This window comes from Gymnodraco acuticeps, unplaced genomic scaffold, assembly GCF_902827175.1.
Source record: "Gymnodraco acuticeps unplaced genomic scaffold, fGymAcu1.1, whole genome shotgun sequence".
Taxonomy (NCBI): Eukaryota; Metazoa; Chordata; class Actinopteri; order Perciformes; family Bathydraconidae; genus Gymnodraco; species Gymnodraco acuticeps.
Window position 1 is genome coordinate 570,066 of NW_022992021.1, and position 15,774 is coordinate 585,839.

The 15,774-nt window shown below is 41.7% G+C and overlaps 1 protein-coding gene across 3 annotated transcripts in view; it reads right to left on the reverse strand.

The window, feature by feature from the left end:
• Positions 1–142: 142 nt before the first annotated feature.
• Positions 143–15,774, reverse strand: part of zmym2 (zinc finger, MYM-type 2) — a 41,650-nt gene continuing 26,018 nt past the window's right edge. For all 3 annotated transcript variants that reach the window (XM_034201451.1, XM_034201450.1, XM_034201449.1), the window contains 16 exons: positions 15,516–15,641; positions 13,019–13,169; positions 12,269–12,441; positions 10,961–11,126; positions 10,279–10,298; positions 9,809–9,950; positions 9,465–9,586; positions 8,172–8,322; positions 7,298–7,576; positions 6,572–6,687; positions 5,736–5,916; positions 5,298–5,440; positions 3,784–3,898; positions 2,672–2,914; positions 1,913–2,054; positions 143–1,455 (listed from right to left, as the gene is read on the reverse strand). In XM_034201451.1, the coding sequence (XP_034057342.1) occupies positions 1,236–1,455; positions 1,913–2,054; positions 2,672–2,914; positions 3,784–3,898; positions 5,298–5,440; positions 5,736–5,916; positions 6,572–6,687; positions 7,298–7,576; positions 8,172–8,322; positions 9,465–9,586; positions 9,809–9,950; positions 10,279–10,298; positions 10,961–11,126; positions 12,269–12,441; positions 13,019–13,169; positions 15,516–15,641 (2,490 nt within the window). In that variant the 3' untranslated portion in view covers positions 143–1,235. The remainder of the gene's footprint in view (positions 1,456–1,912; positions 2,055–2,671; positions 2,915–3,783; positions 3,899–5,297; positions 5,441–5,735; positions 5,917–6,571; positions 6,688–7,297; positions 7,577–8,171; positions 8,323–9,464; positions 9,587–9,808; positions 9,951–10,278; positions 10,299–10,960; positions 11,127–12,268; positions 12,442–13,018; positions 13,170–15,515; positions 15,642–15,774) is intronic.

Sequence of the window (15,774 nt, forward strand, 5' to 3'; positions counted from 1 at the left end):
GCTCAGTTATGATGTGAGAGCAGCAAGTCACCCTGACTGAGGAAGTGGTCTTTTTGTGGACAGAAGATAACATGCAACAGAAAGACATTTGGACCAGTTGTCCTAAACCTGGAAGTGTAGCAAAACAAATCCCAGGAGCAAATCATGTTAATTGATTTAATATCGAGTTGGGTGACAATTTGATCTGCTTAAAAACATGTGGGTACAAAAGATGCCCTTCTAACAGCAATGGAAAAGGGTGCGGTCACTTTTCTGATCCAGGTACAAAGTAAAACAGAAACCAATGCAAGTTGTCTTCCGATTGGATGGTGATATACTAGTTTGGAATAAAATATAGTATAATGTTTCTCTTGGCTAACATCTGCCGAGCCAAAAGGTCTGATGGAGATCACGCAGAAACAGGAAACTCCAACAGTTCATGTTAAAAACCCCAAGACAAACTTTACCTGAGCAGAAGTCCAGCAGACTAACAGTAGGTGTGTAAGGATTTTAAATCTTCAACCCAATATTAGTGTTGCTTTCTTTTAACAGTAGGTACTTTACAAACCAGCAAGTGAAGTGGATAGAATGACAGTTAAATCACTGACGGGTCATTGCAAAAATATTTTCCCGCAATAGTACATTTGGTGTTTTATCATCCTTTATTAAAATAGAAATTGGAAATATAGAGCATCAGTTAATGTGGCGTGGTGAGCTGCTGAACGGAACAGTCGTGAATATCGGTTTCTGTACAGTTCATGCAACCACAGATGGAATTTCAACCTGCTCGCTTTTGTAGAACTCTCCAGTCTTGCACTCCCCTCTTCCATCTGCTCATATGGGGGCACTAGACCCTTCCTCTGCCTATTAAATCTTTGTAAAAATAACTCTTGAACTGTTCTTCTGCTCCGTCTTCCATCCACGGAGCGATGGTGAGGACACAAAGCTTCACGACTTGCTGTCCTTTGGCCTGCTGCTGATAACGTAAGAATATGATAACCGTTGATACACGATGAGAACAGATTAAAGCTCCTCCCATAACCCCAGTTAGGTCACATGTCAGGACTCTCTTCAGTTTGGGCTGCTCTTCATCACCACTTTCCTCCTCCTCCTCCAGTTCGTGGTTGTGGACGCCCCTCCCCAGGAGGAAACAGCAAGTGAGGGAAGAGGGTGAGACGCAGGAAAAGCACACGCACTTCTATCTTCCTCCTGCTTCCTCCTCCACTGAGTGTTCTGCAAACAAAAGTCAAAAGGTGCTACTCTCTCTCTGCCCCAGCTGCTGCTTCACCTCCACCCTCCTCCTCCAGGTGGGGTGTGTCTGTGTAAACGTCTCTGACCAGGAGCACTCTGGTGAGCAGACTCTCCAGGATCTGTCTCTCCAGCGGCGTGGAGCTGAACCGCAGCGGGTCGTCGGGACCGCACGAGGGGTCCGGCTGAACGTAGAAGACGTCGAGGCGCTCGCGCAACAACGACGGGCTGCAGGGGGGAAAGAAAGCAGATGAGGATGAGAAGGTGGTGACAATACAAGGAAAGAGATGTCTACAAATTAAGGATAGGAAGGCTGTAGAAAAGGGGAAATATGTAGGAGGTTTATATTTCTGAATATCTTAAATAATTGAGAAAGAAGTGACAACTGAGTCCTCATATTTAAATAAGTCAACATTGTAGTTCTGGATGTGAACAGCAATGAGTTATAATCACAGGACTGAGGGACGCACAATGGAGCAACTCTCACTAACTCTAGCTTTCCACAGATCACAACTATCATACAATGAACGCTTGATATGCAGTAAAAGAACCATTAGCTGTTGCAGCCAGACTAACAATTAATACTCCCGGAAAGATCTCGAGCATGAGATTTATTTGTGTCATTGTTTTTATTCCCCTCATCTGTTCCTCTGGATAAGATACTCAGTAAAGACATTGAACGCACCACTTGGATCTGTAGAGGTCGTACAGGCGAGTCTCGTTCTTCTTCACCGGGCAGCGAGCAGACGAGCCTCCCGAGTCCTCGTCTGCTTCAAAGTCCTGATCGCCGTCCTCTGAACTCCGCTTCCTCTTCCCTGTTGTTTGCACTGAAGGAACAAAGGATGAAGATAAAACATTTAGGATTTTCTCGACTGAAGATATGAACCTCCAACATAAACTAGAACTCAACTTTTTCATTAATGGCTGCCGTTTAAGAGATAATGCCAATTGCAAAAAATGTCGGTCTCATTATGTCAAATGTTTACGCTGCTATGGACGATCTTGCACTAATGTACATTCCCAAAGATATTGAAATGACTGTTAGTTTGTATATATATATTGATTGTTGTGCTTTTATCTTAATGTGTGCATATGTAAAAATGTGTCTGTTGTTGCGATGCAAGTGTCCTCATATTTATAAGTATCAACACTGTTGTTCAGAATGTGAACAGCAAATCACAGTATAATCATCGGACACAAACATCTGCACATTAAAGGTAGGGTAGGTAAGAATGGAGAAACCAGCTCGAGTGCGCTAGAATTTGAAAGTACGCAGCCGGAAAAAATCTGTCATTTGTATTTGGGATTGAGGGAAACGGTATTATATATATATATATATATATATATATATATATATATATCTGGGAACCGGTATTTCGATCTCTCCGTCTGTATACACAAACTGAAAGATTGACAATAAAGTTGACTTTGCTACATGTCTCACCACTGTGATCCTGAGAGAGGGAAGGCACGCGGGCGCACACGCTGGTCTCCTTGGTGACAGGATGCACGGTGTCGGGGCCGTACACGTTGGCGAAGGACAGGCGGAGGTGCTGCTCCACGGTGCGCAGCCCCAGGTGTTTGGTGTTGAGGTAAACCAGCGAGCGCAGCAGGGCGTCCGGACTCTGCTGGCCGAGCTGCCGGCTGCTCCACAGACTCTGCTCCTGCACCCGGCCCCACAGCGAGCCTGAGAGGGAAACAAGGAAACATCTTTAGACTAGAGAGCAGTGTGCAGGATCCAAGGTGGAGATTAGGTGCGGGGTAAAGGAATAGTTATGCCCCTTCATCGATTTTATTTGTGCAGGACATTATGAAATGCAGCATTTACTTTAACTCGTACTTTTTGACCAGGTGTAACAAAATCTCAAATACTTTAGTAGTAAAACGAACACAAGTGTATTAAAGTAATTGTATAAAAAAGGGAAATCTCCCCCCCCCCACAATTATATATAGTCAGTTGTCTTATTCTGTAAATGCTGGATTTTTTTTAAACATCACCCCTGTCCCTAATTTCCCCAATGATTCAACACTACATTCACAGGTCATTAAAAATATGGGGGGGGGGGGGCGCAACACTTGTTAAAAGGATGTGTAAAATCCCACCTTTTACATCGAACAAATGCCTCTTCACAGCCACCACACTAGTTATCTGTTTTGTAACTAAAGAATTCATTTGGTTGTTTAAAGGTAGGTAGGTAAGAATGGAGGAACCAGCTCGAGTGCGCTAGAATTTGAAAATACCCAACCGAAAAAAATCTGGCCCTTCCTTCAGACTTCCTCACAGAGCCCCTCCTCCAACACACGAACACGCATGACCAATGAGGGCACAATACGATTCCATGGAATATAACAAAGTGTTTCTGAAGTGACTTACCTACCCTACCCTTAAGTGTCCTCATATAAGAATAAAAGTCCAATCACAGAGATCAGAATGTGAACAGCAAAATGGTTCTAATCATCGGACACAGAGTTCATCTACACCAGCAGGTGGAGCTTCTGAGCAGACATCGGGAAATGGTCACTTCTTGGTGAAGGCACATGTTTTAATGGACTCACCGTCAGGGAGCACGCTGGGCTGCCAGTCCTTCAAGACTTTGTTCAGCTCTTCTCCAAAGAGCAGGTAGCACGGGTCGCTGAACAGGTCATCAGTCCGGCCTTTGGAGTGAAGATGCTTCAAAGAAAGAAAATCACGTTTAAAATAAATAAAAGTATAACTAAAAAATGTACAATTAAAAAAGCTGGATTGCTTAATTGCTGCACACCGTACTGCGATGCAAGTGTCCTCATATCTATAAGTATCAACACTGTTGTTCAGAATGTGAACAGCAAATCACAGTATAATCATCGGACACAAAAACATTATTATTAACACTACAAGTTCTCATCCGTGCAAAAAGCCTCAAATTAACTTACTGAAAATACATTAGTAAAAAAGGAGGGAAATACAGAAGCAAGGCCCAGAAAAGGTCGCAGACAATTCCCGGTGTTTCAAGCTATATTACTCAGTAAAACTTCACAATAAACAAGAGAATAGTTTAGGGTCTGTTTTTACAAAATGATTAAATTAATCTTACATTTTTCTTTGAGAAAAACCACCATCCAGATGACTTTGGGCTCTCCTGCTCTCATGTCTGCAGCCATGCTGTTCTGCTGCTGTTCTCATGTGAGGGAAGGAGAGACTGTGCGCCTGTTATATCCGTCCCTCTGGGAACACTCCCTCTCTCACGTTAGTTCCTACCTCTAAAATGATTACAAATGGCATTATAAAAGAAAAAAAGGAAAGTTGACTATGCCAAGTCTTTTTCTTGTTTTATGACATTATCTAAAATTGAAAATGTTTAGATTTTATATAAAGAAATGTTATTTTAGTTATTATATTCAGTAGTTTGGAGCAAGTCAATAACTAGTACTGTGATAACGCCACTGCTAACATCGCAAATATTGCCATGCCTTTGAATCTCTTTTTAAATAGCTTTCTAATTATTTTTTTGTATGGAATATTTGCTTCTTTTTTTAAAGAGACAGAGAGGGGACAGGAAATGAGGAAGAAAAAAAAGGACGGACAATGTCGGACATGCACCACAGGGCCGACCACAGGGCCGGATGCTCCATGCTTTTGTGTTTTAAGTTTAAACCTAGCACACCAGAAATGAGTTCCTGTTTTTCTTGCAACTGCTGCACAACAATTTCCTTTATGACGAATAATGTTATTATTTTATAGGCACAATGATTAGGATTTGATTAAAAAAATCTCAATCATCATTTAATTCCCATTTAAAAAAAATGTGTGGCTGTATCTGAAGAGACCCTCGAACCCTCTGTCTCTTTTCTTTTCTTTTCGCTGTGTTCATTTTGCCGCGGACATTTCTCTGTGTTAAACCTCATGTGAATTTATAACTGGCATTCAAACGATTCCTATATCAAATGGAGTGGATCTACCGACATGTCGTGCAATCTCAAGGATTTGTGTCCAGCTCCAATGTTCTACTTTTTGGGGGTTCATGGTCTATGACTTGCTGCATTTGTGCTGCAGTGTTTCTGTAGTTTTGTTTCCCTGGTTCGGTACCCACCTGCTGGATCCCCAGGCAGAGGTAGAAGATGCTGTCCGCAGAGTAGCGCTCGCCCCCCGGCCGGCAGACCTCCCTCACAAACCGGGACAGAGCGGCGTTCAGCTCCTCTGAGCTCAGAGACAGCAGGTTGCTTTTAGACCGACCTGCAGGAGAACAAACATGGAGAGCTCTTAGCAAGAGAGAAGAAAAATAAATAAAATGGAAAGAAATAACCATAAGGTCAACAAATGAATCAAATGTACACATAGAAATAATCAAATGGGAAAATAAATAATTACAAGAGTTAATGTAAAAATAATTAAACACATTTTTATATACATTTTATATATTTTTTTCAAATTAACCTGAAGATTTTCTATTTTACTGAATAATTTCTTGAATTATTATAACAGCAGCTTTAGTCCTCCATACTACTCATCATGATCCGGTTTAGCGCACCTGGTTTGGAGCTGTCCTTTACTTTGGTGTCGTCTGATTGGTCAGGAGACATCGCCCAGCGTTTCCAGGCGTTGACTCCGTATCGAGCTTTGAGAGGCAGCGACCGCCCCGACAGTCTGTCTGCTGGAGAGGAAGACGAGGCACAATCTGAGCCTTCCTCCACCGCCTGCTTCTTGTTCCCCTGTAACACACACACACACACACACACACACACACACACACACACACACACACACACACACACACACACACACACACACACACACACACACACACACACACACACACACACACACCACACACACACACACACACACACACACACACACACACACACACACACACACACACACACACACACACACCACACACACACACACACACACACACACACACCACACACACACACACACACACACACACACACACACACACACACACACACACACACACACACCTTAAAATGTCTAGTAGAAACATTTTCTTTTGGTACTTTCATAAACACACCTCAAAGACTGCAACCAATACTATTTAGAAATATTTATGGCTATCTTACTTGCATCCTTTGGTTACTATAACCCTTTTGTAAACACTCAGTTAGAAATACACTACATTAATACAGTTGTGTACATTTAACGTTTGTAGACTGTAAGTGTAAATATGCACATTGACATTGAATTGTATCTCGTTGCACTGTCATCACTACTACCTCTGCTTTTATCACTCTTATTTATTTATTTGTGTTTATTTTTGACTGCAGTGAGAGTTGCCAAAGAAATGTCGTTATATATAAATGTAGATATATTCTATTCTATTCAATTTGTTTGAATTCCTACCTGTGTCCTGGGCTGGGGTCGAGGCGCAGGCTCCTCCTTCTCCTCAGCCAGCACTGGAGGCAGAGAGAAGCCCAGGTCCTCGTCCATTCCCTCCAGGACTGGAACATGCTCTGAGGCTGAGACACCAAACAACATCTCAATCAATCAATCAATCAATCAATGTTTATTTATATAGCCCAATATCACGTATTACATTTGTCTCAGTGGTCTTCACAGTGTGTACAGAATATCAGTATGACAATACCACACCCTCTGTCCTTAGACCCTCTGTCCTTAGACCCTCACATCGTACAAGGAAACACTTCCGGAGAAAACCCACAGTTTAAAGGGGAACATGGGAGAAACCTCAGGGAGAGCAACAGAGGAGGGATCCCTCTCCCAGGACGGACAGACGTGCAATAGATGCCGTGTGTAAATTGAAAAGATAATACATTTACAACATAGCTAGTCCAAATGTTTGGAAATGCATGTGTGTATAATAGGACATCTGGTGAACTATTTGCTTTTTTGTCACAGAATAAAACTATAAATCCAGTCAGGGAGGAAAGCAAATGACTCTTCCTGCCGTAAGAATGAATACACAGTGTCTTCATGCAGTGAAGACACTGTGTTACTCAGATAAAACCAGGTAAGGTAGGTGATAAGACAAAGGCTTAGTTCCAAATCATTCTCTAATTTTTACCTAGGCATTATAGGTCTTAAAGTAAATGTACAGTAGGTGTTTACCTTGAGGAAAGTCTGCCTCCAGGTCAAGGTCGGGCTCGTACTCTTCCTCATCCTTTTGTTCCTCCTCATCCTTTCCTTCCTCTTTATCCTCCATTTCTTCCTCTTTCTCCTGCTCCTTCTTCTCATCCTCCTCCTTCTTCTCCTCCTCCTCCTCATCCTCCTCCTCCTTCTCCTCCGCCTTCTCCTCCTCCATATCCTCGTCCTTCTTTTCATCCTTCTCCTCTTCCTCCTCTGAGCTGCTGCTCGAGGCCTTCTTCTCTCGACGCTCCCTCTTCACGTCTGAAACACACAGCCAGGTTGTTTACAGTCAACACTTTTTGAACTGTGGGATATGCCGAAAATCAAATATGACAATACTTTTAACCTTAGTACATGTTTCCAGTTTGTTGAGCTGTATTTCTAAGTCAAATGAAATCTCAAGAATGTCCATAAGCTCTGCATTCATCACATTAAGTATATCAGCGTTTCCGCCAGGGGGGCGTCTTGCCGTCATTTGTCCAAAAATCTGGAGGGGCAAAGGAGATTATTTTCGCCGCCAGCAAAAGCGTGTTCCTGTGACGGAAAGTGTCCTGCCAGAGAGCCTTGTCGGGGGGTGCTAGTGGAGCACGCGCGTGGAATGCGAGCGCCGGAGCCTCGCAGCGGCAAAACTGAGGCTCCGTGGTAAACTGTGGTAACATGAAGAGCCGTTTAGGAGCCGAAATTCCCATCACTAATACGTAAAGAGATAGTATCTATAAGGGACGGCTCAATTCAAAATTCAAGTCACGTGACACAACGTGACGTCACACCCCAGCCCCCCCCTCTCAGCCCTGGTCTGGCGGAAACACTGAAGTAGATCATCTCTTGTGTATCAATGGAGACATCATGAGTGTACCTGGCTTCTCGTCGTCTGAAATCACCTCGGCCTCAGAGAGCTTATCGGCCTCCGGAGGGTCTGAGGGAGCCTCTCGTTTCAGATATCTGAAGGTCTGGATGAGCTGCTCCGCCCCCTGCAGGGTGGTGGGCAGGAACACAGGCACAGGGACCTGGAGAACACAGGGCATCACAACTTTAATTAATGAATGGCTTACTTTGCTTGGGTGACACTAACAACTAACAGGTGTTTCCTCATTTCAGCGTTTCCTTTTCGACCTTACAACAGACACTTAAGCAGCCTTGTATTATAACTAGGGCTGTCAGTCGATTAAAATATTTAATCGCATGATTGTCCATAGTTAATCGCGATTAATCGCACATTTTTGATCTGTTCTAAATGTACCTTAGAGGAATATTTTTCAAGTTTTTAATACTCTTATCAACATATGAGTGGACAAATATGCTTTATGCTAATGTTTATTATCATTTGAACAATGACAAATACTCTCATGAATATTAAACACAACAACCTCTGAACATTACAAATATTCGCCTTCAATTCAATCTGGAACCTCTCATACAATAATACAATACAAATGGTGTGTGTGTGTGTGTGTGTGTGTGTGTGTGTGTGTGTGTGTGTGTGTGTGTGTGTGTGTGTGTGTGTGTGTGTGTGTGTGTGTGTGTGTGTGTGTGAGATGGATCGTTGGAACTATGTGCAACTCAAGGCATATGCTCGAACGGGAGCTGCCTGGACGCTGCAATCATGTTGCACTATCCGTGCTGAGTGTGCTGACTTTTCGTACAATGTCCCACTGTCTGGCTTCCTGCATAAAGTCAAGTGCTCGGCGCAGTTGTGGCGAAATGTCGCTCCTCTGTTTTCATTTAAACAGCTCCATATCCGTTAGCGCAGCTAGCTAGCACCGGATGCTAACAACAACAATGCACGTAAGGTCTCTCTCTCGCTCGCTCGGGCCACACATACACACACCCTCCCGGTCCTCCCAACAGCCAGTCGGACAGCCCTAATTATAACTTAAACTGATATATTCCTGCACTTTAACTTTATCAGCATATTGAAGTATGAATGCTTGTCTTTTGTATGTTGTCTTCTCCTGAATGTTGTACGTCTCGTTTGTTTTTTGTATTTTTGATGGCACCTTAAAAAAAGGAGTAGCTCTACTCATCTCATTGTACCTGTATAGACACAATAAAGGATTTTATTCTAACGTTTATTATAGATTTTTTCTATTGTATGTTAAAGTCTTGTTGCCGTTTAGCATGAATAATCAGTGCGTTTGTCATGTCTTACCGGTACAGGCAGAGTGAATGGAGTGGGGGTGAACTGGGAATACATGTTCATGGGTACGGGGATGAAGACAGGCACAGGTATCGGTACAGGAATATACTCCCTCTTCACACCATCGTCTACATCTGTGGACACACATATGCCGATAACATTATACATGCAAATGTGTTTACTGATGCATCAAGAAGTTGTGATTATGTAGGTAAAGCGGCATGAACTGAAGAAATGCCCCAATTCTACATCATATCATTTCCCTTATGCAAACTTAACATTATCTCACCAATATTGTACCCAAAAGAAAATACTACTTCAGTTTTTGCACACTTCTAAGTAAGCTGGATGTTTACCTGTCTGTAAGAGTTTGCTCTGCATGTGAGGCTTGCAGTATGTAGCCTTGGTGAGCGTGAGCGGCTTGCAGAGCACCGCCTTGTTCTTCACGTCTCTCATCAAACCTCCACCAGCGTACGCCAGAGTGCCCTGATTCACCATCTGCAACATGCCAGAGACAAGAGTACAACAATTAACATGAATAGGTTCAATTGCAAACAGAAATGTGGCTTCTGCTTTAACAAAACAACCGTTAGTTAAACCATAAAATTAGGTTTTTCTAAAAAGGACAGAAAGTACACAAGTCTTGTAAAGCAGAAAATATATTCAGCTAACCAAATAGATCCAAAGTGGATACACAACATCTCTAGAACACATTTGTTTACATGTTGGCAGACGAATGCACAACAAATAATTCAGACAAAGCAACAAGTGATGTCTCAGAAACTCAAATAAAACCTTATAAAAATGTTTACAAATTCTCACTTACCCCAAGTTTGACCCCTTGCGCTTCATACCATGTAGAGAGGAAAATAAAAAACATCACATTAATGTCTCATAGAGAAATCTGATTGACATATAAATAGTCAAATAAAGCAGGCAGGCAAGATATTTGTTTTTGTGTAAATATGCTTTCGATAAAGTGAATTCATTCCCTCGTACATTTTCTGCTACATGGAAAAGAAAACTGCACCTGTAACAATAAAATAAATATCTATCCTGCACATAGCACTTACATCTTATGGCTAATTAAAAGCTAATGCACTTGCAGGACGCTAACTCTTTGGAGTGTGTTTCATGGTTGGTTGCACTTACTGTAAGTGTCTTTGGATAAAAGCATCAGCTCAATCAAATGTAACGTAATGAAAACCTGCTTGATACGGTCAAATGGAAACACACGTGCACAAACACAGAAACACTTTTTACGCTGCTCTGGACAATCTTGCACTAATGTACATTTCCCAAAGGTATTGAAGTGACTGTTATATTGTATATATTGATTGTGGTGCTTTTATTTATGTCTTAATGTGTGCATATGTATAAATGTGTCGTGATTATGTATATATAGGATATACATATTTTTGTATTGTGGGAAACGGTATTTCGATCTCTCCGTCTGTACACACAAACTGAAAGATGGACAATAAAGTTGACTTTGAATCAGTTCTTACCCACGGTGCAGTTCTCGGGGCCTTTCTGTGTGACCATGATGGGGTCGTTCTGCTGCAGGTAGAACTTCAGCAGACAGTCCTGATCACAGAACTGCTTCATCTCCTCCCTCCACATCACAGACTCCGTCAGGCTCCCCTGAACCTTACAGCAGTCACACCTCGCCGCCTGGTGGAGACAAGAGGAACTTCAGGACACAAAAACATATTCCTATATCGTTACAGCCAGTCTTTAGATTTGATCAAAAAAAGCTGAATATTGTCACTTAATGGTGACCTCTGTAGTCAAGACTATGAAAGACTACATTTCCCACAGCGCCTTGAAAGACACAGAGATGGGCAACCTGTGTGGACGTTATATTAGCCTACATAAAGTAATAGAAAGACGATCTGTTTTTTATTCTTGTATTTGAGTTGTGCCTCTTTTGTCTTGCTTTGTTTGACTATCGAAGAGAGGCATATTTTCTTTGTTGAATGTTTGTTTGAATGTTTTTATTTTATTTAGATTAAACGCGACTAGCATCAACACATCATCAGAAGGAGAACAACTCCTCACAACTGTAAGTAAAACCAAGAAATGAACAGATAATGCGTTAGAACGGTCTGTTTAAAGCGTCTGAGTGGCTTGATGGTAGGGCTGAACGATTCATCGATTTTAAATTGAAATCACGATTTTAAATGATGCGATTATCAAAATCGCAAAGCCTGAGATTTATTTGTGTTTATTTTCTTTTGTTCTTCTTGTGTGTCAGTCATCCACACCAATCAGAAGTGCTGTGCTCCACATGTACCAGCCATTGTTAACCAATCAGAAGTGGCCCATGATAGAAGGTGATTGACAGATGATCCAATCACCTGCCAAGTATTTTTGAAAGTGCCTGCCCTTTCCAAATGGCTTCTAATGGAGCTTTCCTAGATGCTTTGGTGAACCATCTGGGTCAGGTTAGTAATGCTCCATCACATGTTTCTATTACAGGGTGAATCTTAAACTGAAGCTCGACTTTAAAGCAACCCAACGGAAGTTTCATGTAAGTTTAGTTCTTTCACTCGTAGCTCGGGCTGCGGGGGTGCTAGAGACGGGAGCATGTTGATGCGACCTTCCTAGCCGGAGATATGGCCGCATTTTACAATAAACTTCCGTTGGGTCGCTTAAAAACAAATATCACAAATCGAATCGCAATATTTGTCAGAAAAATCGCAATTACATTATTTCCCCAAATCGTGCAGCCCTACTTGATGGAAGCAAAGTAAGGAAGCTGTGACAGATATATTTGTGTGTTCATTTATTAAAGGCTTCAGTGAGTATGATACCTTGTGGTACCAGTCGTGGAACTTCTTGGCGCAGGCCTCGCTGCAGAAGTCTCGCGTCATGCCTCCGAGCTGCCGGGTCAAACCTCTCTTACACAGCTGGCTGCAGTGGTTACAGCTCACACACTTCAGACCCAGGCGCTTGATGAAGTCCTGCTTAAATAACAGCTTACAGCCTGGGGGGGGAAAGGAAGAGAAGAGGAGGAAAGAGAAAGACAAAGACAATTGTCAATGAAAAGGAAATCCATCTCGACTAGAGGCAGCTAAATCCTGGATATTAAACAACAGATATACAAACCTTTTTAAACTTTGCCTAAAAATCACTACAAAAGTATTGAACACACACAAAGACACAAACCAATCGTCATGCTGCATATTTAGTTGTTTTATATAACTTTTACACAGATTTAATTGTACTATAAAAGTCATGTGGTTGCATGTGTATTAATAAATCCCTAAGAGGTGGGAAACCTCCTGTCTGCCATCAGGATTAACATACAGTACGTTGATGAGGAGAAATACCAAGCACTTGTACATTTTAACATGTCATAGATAAGCACAATACATAGTTTGTGCACATTTGTGTAGGTATCTTGAGCCTATGTTGGATATTGCCTTTGATATTGTGAACATGGGAGATGAAGTGATTTAATGTGACACTTTTTGCTTTCTCCATTGCATGAGATCAGTCTCTGATTACTTCAAAATGACTCAGATTAACGAAGTGTCCTCCAGAGGAAAGCAGATTGATACCTTCGCTGCAGAAGGGTCTCTTGACTCCGGAGAACTTGACCATCTCGTGCAGCGTCTTCTCCTCCTGGCAGTACTCGCAGAACGTCACGATGCAGTGCAGCTTCTTGTAGTCCTCGCAGCACGTCTTACTGCAGAACTGGTACGCCTTTTCCTGAACAAACACACATTTGGATATATGTATTGAACCTCTTATGTCTAAAACATTCAATTACATATGTGACCTGCTCTATCGAAATCAGTCGCATTGACCCGAAGACACATTTTGAGTTGCATACACACTGTTGGAAAGAGGATATTCCTAGCTTTCTAATGATATCAGGATTGTTTTTGTACTTCAAATATTAAGCGAAATATGTCACATTATATAATGACTGTCACCGAGTCCTCATTTTGAGAAAAAGGCCTTCAAAGTTTTCTCTCCTCTGGAATCCATCGATCTGATTGATTATTAGCAAATGATCAAATACTACGGAGGGAAGATATTTTCCTTTGGAGGGAAGCTCGCGAGTGTGTGTGTATACGTGTGCGCGCGTGTTTGTGTGTGTGTGTGTGTGTGTTTGTAATTTTGCGTTTGTGTGTATTGTGTTTGTTTCCCGGGGAAAACACTCACGAGAAACACCGGCTGTTGTTACGCCTGCTGTGACGTCAAGTTACTCCGTTCTCCGCTTGTAATTATGCCGACGCTTCAAAGCTGTATTTATCATCTGAATTTGCCGAAAGAAGTTTAATATTCTGAAAGCCAAGACTTTGTTTAATTGAAATCAGATGAAAACAAACTGTAACGGACCCTGCCATGTTATCTATGATTACTATACGCTTACATTCATAATTTCAGCCGGAGGGAGGGGGGCGGCGCTGCGGAAGAGCAGATTGCGAGTGAGAGCTGTCTTCGTCCCTTTACAAGCTTCAAAAATGTATTTATCGTGTGAGTTTGGAAATAAAAGTTTCATATTCTGAAAGCCAAGACTTTGTTTTTTTTTTTAAATCAAACAAAACACCGAACCCCGAAAAAATAGTTTTTTACGTAAATCCACGTTTATTTTTAAATGAGCCGTTGCGACTACCGACTGATTTCGATAGAGCGGGTCACGTATATGCTCATTGTGCATGATTTACATTTTTTATAATCGGCTTTGACACAAAGGTTTTCTTAACTCGTCACTTTATTCCTGAGCCGAGCTGGACTTAGGTTGCAACTTTAACTACTTGATTATCCGTCAGTTATTTTCTTAACTTAACTGCTTAATCGTTAGGTCTATAAAATCTATTTGTTCCAGTGAATTTGTATTATTTAAAAATATTTATGCAAATCTAAAATATCCGTGTCAAAAATGACAACTTTCCAGGAGTCCAAGTTGACACCAATGCATTGATTTGTAAAAGACCAAAATCAAAACATTTGTACTGGAATTTATGATCACAGGGGAATACAAAAATGATCACATTTGAGAAGCTAGAACCGACAGAATGATTGACAGTTTTCCTTAAGTATTTAAAAAAAAAAAGTATTGCATTGACTGGTTGCAGACACACGTTTGAGCATCTTTATTGTTTTACACTACTAAAGTTTAAAGGTCACCCATCATGCTATTTTTAGGCAATAGCATAGGTCTCAGATATATACAAATATATAAAAAACATGTCTATGAAGTGTTTTGCTCAAAATACCAAACAGATCACCCATTCTAGCCATGCCTCGTATCCCTCTATTTCACTTCCTGTTTCAAAAGTGCTGATTTGAGGTATAAAGCTTAAAAAAAAAAAAAGGAGGGTCTGAGCTCATGTGGGACCCGGCAGCTACCGTCTAAACTAAATGCTGCCGTGATGAAACGCCATATCATGGATTATCAAGGGTTCTCTCTGAAACAGTCTGGAGATCAAAGGCTTTCTCTCTTGCCGGTTATACCACAAGGTGAGTTCCTTTTTACTTCCTGCTTCTTCACACACATGCTCTCCAGCACAGGTTAGCTCTGAGTGTTAGCGATGCTAATGTAAACACTGACCATATTACGTCCAAAACAGTCGGGCATTGTTTCTGATAGCAACGTTTCTGATTGGGCCGTGGGTCCACATTTCAGATATTACGTAATTTCGGACGCAAATCTGGATCAGCTCCGTTGTTCCCCCGTTTTTAGAGATTTGGGTACGGAGGAAAAGAGAGAGGGTTTTATTTTCTGACGCTGCGTGAGTTCCCCGACACACCGGGGACACATGTTTATGTATAGAAGACATCAAAAAGTGCATTTTGCATGATAGGTCCCCTTTAAGTACACTGGTCATATTGTATTTGTACTAGTTGCCTTGTCATTTTGGCGTTAAATGGTTGTATAGTCCCATTTTTCTTTTTTTGTAACCTTACTATTCATCTGTACACATTTTTGTTCTTCTGCTGCTGTCACACTTCAAATTCCCCTCACTCAGTGAAAGTGAAAAAAGGGACAGTTCGTCGATGATACCTGAATAAAAATTACAAATCTCTCCCTCCTGATGGTCTCACCTCCCACTCCAGGACCTCCGGCCTCAGGCTGAACACTCCTCGACAGTAGTTACACTTCAGCTGCACGCCGTTGTTTCTGGTGGAGAGCGCCGTCTGTCCGTTGGTGGCCGTTTGAAGAGTGGTGTTCTGAAAAAATAAATAAAAGAGAAAATTAACAACTGTTCACGTGTGTAATGGCCAACGTAATAGTGGTTGTACTTACAGAGGTAATTAACTAATCTAATTAATACATTGACTTGCAGATATTTTTACACCCACA